Source organism: Oryctolagus cuniculus, chromosome 7, assembly GCF_964237555.1.
Source record: "Oryctolagus cuniculus chromosome 7, mOryCun1.1, whole genome shotgun sequence".
Taxonomy (NCBI): Eukaryota; Metazoa; Chordata; class Mammalia; order Lagomorpha; family Leporidae; genus Oryctolagus; species Oryctolagus cuniculus.
Window position 1 is genome coordinate 51,933,222 of NC_091438.1, and position 5,011 is coordinate 51,938,232.

A 5,011-nucleotide genomic window follows, 5' to 3' on the forward strand; every position below is an offset into this window, starting at 1 on the left:
TACCCTATTGTGAAACATGGACATCTTAACCGCTAGGTCTAATGCTCACTCTGGATTGTATGTTTTTTACATGGTATGCTGCAGAGCATACCTTGGACCTATGCTAAAATCATTTCTTGAACAGAGTAGCAACTTAAATTCCAAATACCTTTGGAGTCAATGCAAAAGGACTTTTATGATGAAGGGATATCTACCTGTTTTTTTTAAAAAAAGATTTATTTATTTATTTGAAAAGCATAGAGAGAGAGAGAGAGAATCCAAATGGCAACAACAGCTAGGTCTCAGCCAGCCTGAATCCAGACTCAGGAACACCATCCTGGTCTCCCACATGGGTGGCAGGGGCCTACGTATGTCAACCATCTTTCACTGCCTTCCCTGGAGTTTTAGCAGAAAGCTGGATCAGGAATGGAGTAGCTGGGACAAGAACCAGAACTTCAATATGGGATGCATGCATCGCAAATGGCAGCTTAACTCATTGTGCCACAATGATGGCAGCTATGTTCTGCCTCTTTAGCTTTAAATGATTCTTAGTTCTGAAATTTTCAAAATATTTTATCCTATGAATCCTTATCCAAAGAGCACTAAATAATATGATGGGCATAATTATGAGCAATGCTCTGAAGACAAGACACTTTCATTGTGGCCATTCCTTTTTGATCCATAACACAACATGGAAAACGTTGGAGAAAAAGCAAATGTAAAATATATAAGTTTCTGGAGGGTAGGATTGCCGATACAGTACAGTAAACCCAGTAAAATTTGAAATTTAGATGAACAAATTTTTGTCACAATTATATGCAAATGGTGCATAAGACATACTGAGACTACAACATTACTCACACTTTAGTTGAAATTCAAAGTTAGCCAGATGTCCTGCAGTTTTACTTGCTAAATATAACGAATCTACCGAAAGGTCAAAATCCCAGTCATATCTTGAGTCATCCAGAAGCCTCCACCCTGCAGTGATCCCCAGCCCAGCATTGCCATAGCTGTAATCCCTCTTTCAGTTGACACGATCAGATAGGAGAGTCCATGTATCATCAAGCCTGTCTTAACCTGTCTCTACTTCCCTCACCAAACTGCATGATTCCAACTCTTTTCTCTGCTTTCCTCTGGGAATTGGTCCTGCTGACCCTTTGGAATATTCTCAGGTTGATGCTCAGCCTTTCAGCTCCCTGGAGCTGGTGGTCAGCTTTAGGAGGGAACATCTACTTGGTTGTCATGGGTCTGCAAAAATTTTTACCTCCTCGGCAAGCCCCCAGTATTTATCATGCAGTCTCTGCACTTGTAGTATATTATTAGCCTTTTATGCCTTCCCTGTCACCTGTTGAAATGAGAAGGCAAGGTCCCTGGGCCTCTGCAGCCCTTTCCCTTACATTAACTTAAGTCACACCAGATGTGGGCCTTTACTGCTTGGGAAGACTAATTGATTTCACCAGACACAATACTGCTATTGTTTTATTTTTTTAAAAACACAAATAAACACTGTGGTGGGTTTTCTCCTCCTTCTCCCTCTCTCATCTTGCCAAAAAGGCCAAAGGTTATTCAATTAAAGGCATCCAGAAAGTGCTACCCCCCCCCCCTCAAAAAAATCTATGGATGGGGTCCATCTACTGTTAAAAAAGAGGAGAGAAATGAGGATGAAGGCTTGTAGGGAAGAGGGAAGGAAGCCTCTGTGGGACCAGCAGTAACTCTGATGGATGGCTGGTGTGTGCAAGACGTTATTATTTGTTATGTGAGTGTGGGGAGATGGCAGCTGAGTGGAGCAATACACCTGCTGGGCTCCAAGAAGCCAAAACAGCTGCACGCATTGATTTAGAAGCTTGCTACTTGGGGCTCCAGGAACGAATCAAGCGACAGCTCGTAAAAAAGGAGGGTTTTATGATTTTCCCCCTCTCTCTGTAAGCAAACGGCCACATCATATGTTTTCCTAACGCGGTCATAACTCAAAATTAAATCCCAGCCCAAGGTGTCAACTTGGTGCCATGTCAGGATTGTAACGGCTTGTTTTAGAGGTCGCCATGGAGACGGAGGGGAAAAGATGGCGGGCAGCTTTGGGGAGGTGGGATGGGGCGCGAGGTGCTCTGGGCCTCAGTGTGCTTTAGGTATGTAAGAACAATTACCTGTTTTGTTTGAAAGGAGGAAACTAACAGTACTTTCTTGATGATGTCATGCTAATTACAATCTCTACGTGATACTGTTAACATCCAAGTACTGCCCCACTAGGGAACTGCTGCTGCTGGAGTGAGCGCGGTGAGTTGTGATGCATGTGCTGCCAAGGGGATGCTCTTGGGGAATTCTTCCCCTTCTCAAGCTCTAAAGCCAGTTGTTGATTCCATAAAATAAGAGTCAACACACCTTTTCTGTAAATGTTAAATTAAGTGGCCCCTCAAAAGGATATCACATTACCTCCTGACTGTGCATATAGATGAGGTGCTACGGCCCCAGTGACTTAAGACTAATAAATCTCCATGGAATCTTCACCCCAAAGGTGATGATAGTTTGTAGAGCATGGAGGTAGGCAAGATCTTCCATAGGATTTGGTAGTACTATGGGTTTCGTTCATTTATTAAGTAGGTACTAAGCACCAGACACTGAATATTCATAAATGAACAAATCGATCAAAGATTTCATGAATGAAGCATGGACGTATGCCTCACACCTCTATGGCAGCATAAGTGTGGCAAGGAGAATAAAATAATGGTATTCCTTCAAAGCCCAAATCACCAGACCACGGCCTATTCCCCAAAGTCCAGACATTAACTTAGCTCTTACCCTGACATTTTTGCTGGCAGGGAAGTCATCCATCAATCCACTCTCCATCATTACTCAGAAGAGGACACATCCCTAGCCAATCATCTCAAGAATTCACATTGTGCATTTTCTGCTGTCTATAGTACATTTCATTTAAATTTCAGATTATGCCTCCTCTTCTTCCCTAAATCAGTTCTTTAGGCTTCATTTTCTCCTTTTTTATTTTGATCCCTATCAATCTTTATCCCTAAAGCTCAAAGTAGCATACAGAACTTTGACTTTCATCCCTAGATTCAAATTGGTACCTTTTTTTCACAGTGTCTTTCACATCTATAATGTCCTTCTCACCTCTGCTGTCATTTCTGAATTTAGGACCATATTACCTCATGCATCAGCGGCAGCCACTGCTTCCCATTTGATCTCTCTTCCTGCAGCCTCCAAGCCCCCTTCCACCCATCAAGCCCTTAAAGAACACCCACCCCTTGCTACCAGGATAAATTTCTCCAGTTATAACATGTCTCCAAAAGCTCTCTCACTTCCCACAGAATAAAATCTAAATATTGTCATTTGGCAATGAAGGAACAATTTTGTCTTTATAGCATCATTTCCTACTGGTAACAGACAATTTTTGTATCTGCAGAAACAACATTACATAATAATACACGAAATTACCCAATGTTAAAAGTGTCCATCAATTCACTGAGCATATTATTTGCATATTATTTTCCGTTCTTAGAGTGTTTCTCTAGGGTAGATTCTGTTATTCTCTCTTTTCAAATAGTGCATTTGAGGCACAATGTTATTGTGCTATTTTCCCACAGTCACCAGCAGGAAAGCTTGAATTTGACCTAGGCAGGGGACTGTGACACCAAGGCACTTAGAAAGTGATGGACCGGGGCCAGCGCTGTAGCATAGCAGGTTTAGCTGCTGCCTGCAGTGCCAGCATCCCATATGGGCACCAGTTGGAGACCCAGCTGCTCCACTTCTGATCCAGCTCTCTTCTATGGCCTGGGAAAGCAGTAGAAGATGACCCAAGTCCTTGGGCCCCTGCACCCTCATGGGAGACTGGGAAGAAGCTCCTGACTCCTGGCTTCAGATCGGCACAGCTCCAGTCATTGAGGCCAACTGGGGAGTGAACCAGCGATGGAAGACCTCTCTCTCTCTCTCTCTCTCTCTCTCTCTCTCTCTCTCTTTTCTCTGTGTGTAACTCTGACTTTCCAATAAATAAATCTTAAAAGAAAAGAAAAAGATGGACCATCACCTCTTTGCATCACCTCACCCTGCCTTTTGAAAACCTCTGAAGCTGAGCAGCCAACGGCCTGCAGAGCAACATGCTCAAGTTTTACTGTGACTACTGCGATACGTACCTCACCCATGATTCCCCATCTGTGAGAAAGACACACTGCAGTGGTAGGAAGCACAAAGAGAATGTGAAAGACTACTATCAGAAATGGATGGAAGAGCAGGCTCAGAGCCTGATCGACAAAACAACGGCTGCATTTCAACAAGGAAAGATACCGCCTACTCCATTCTCTGCTCCTCCTCCTGCAGGAGCGATGATCCCACCTCCCCCCAGTCTCCCGGGTCCTCCTCGCCCTGGTATGATGCCTGCACCCCATATGGGAGGCCCTCCCATGATGCCAATGATGGGCCCTCCTCCTCCTGGGATGATGCCAGTGGGACCTGCTCCTGGAATGAGGCCACCCATGGGAGGCCATATGCCAATGATGCCGGGGCCCCCAATGATGAGACCTCCTGCCCGTCCCATGATGGTGCCCACTCGTCCAGGAATGACTCGGCCGGACAGATAAGGAGAGAGGGGAGGCCTCTTCCTAGCAGTTCTGTATCGCTTGTTCTGCTTCACCAGGAGATCATGGTGCTGTGACTCTGGGTGTTTTCTAACAGCATGACAAAGAAGACTTGCTCCCCCTTCTTATCAAAGAAAGAATAGTTTTGGGGGGAAATAGGATTTCAAAAAGTACAGTTTTCATTTGTATTGTGAAATGTGAAAATAAAATTGTCAACTCTTTTAGTTAAAAAAAAAAAAGAAAACCTCTGAAGCTGTGTCACATCACTAGATTTGCATGCCTACTTCCCCTTCCCACATTTCCTTCTTGTTTCCATTCCATTAAATCATCTGACGCATTTTTGAACTTCTACTCAAAACTATTCCCCCACAAGTGCATGTGGACCAAAAGGAAGTCTCTTTCCTAGAATGTCTTCAGTACCCATGGTCTCCACCTTTCAATGAAATTCA

General features: G+C 44.0%; 1 protein-coding gene across 1 annotated transcript; it reads left to right on the forward strand.

Annotated features, from left to right (window-relative positions):
• The first annotated feature begins 4,062 nt into the window (after positions 1–4,062).
• Positions 4,063–4,806, forward strand: LOC100345740 (U1 small nuclear ribonucleoprotein C-like). The gene has a single exon (XM_051840070.2). The coding sequence runs from the start codon at positions 4,086–4,088 to the stop codon at positions 4,563–4,565; it is 480 nt and encodes a 159-aa protein (XP_051696030.2). The 5' UTR covers positions 4,063–4,085; the 3' UTR covers positions 4,566–4,806.
• Positions 4,807–5,011: the final 205 nt, after the last annotated feature.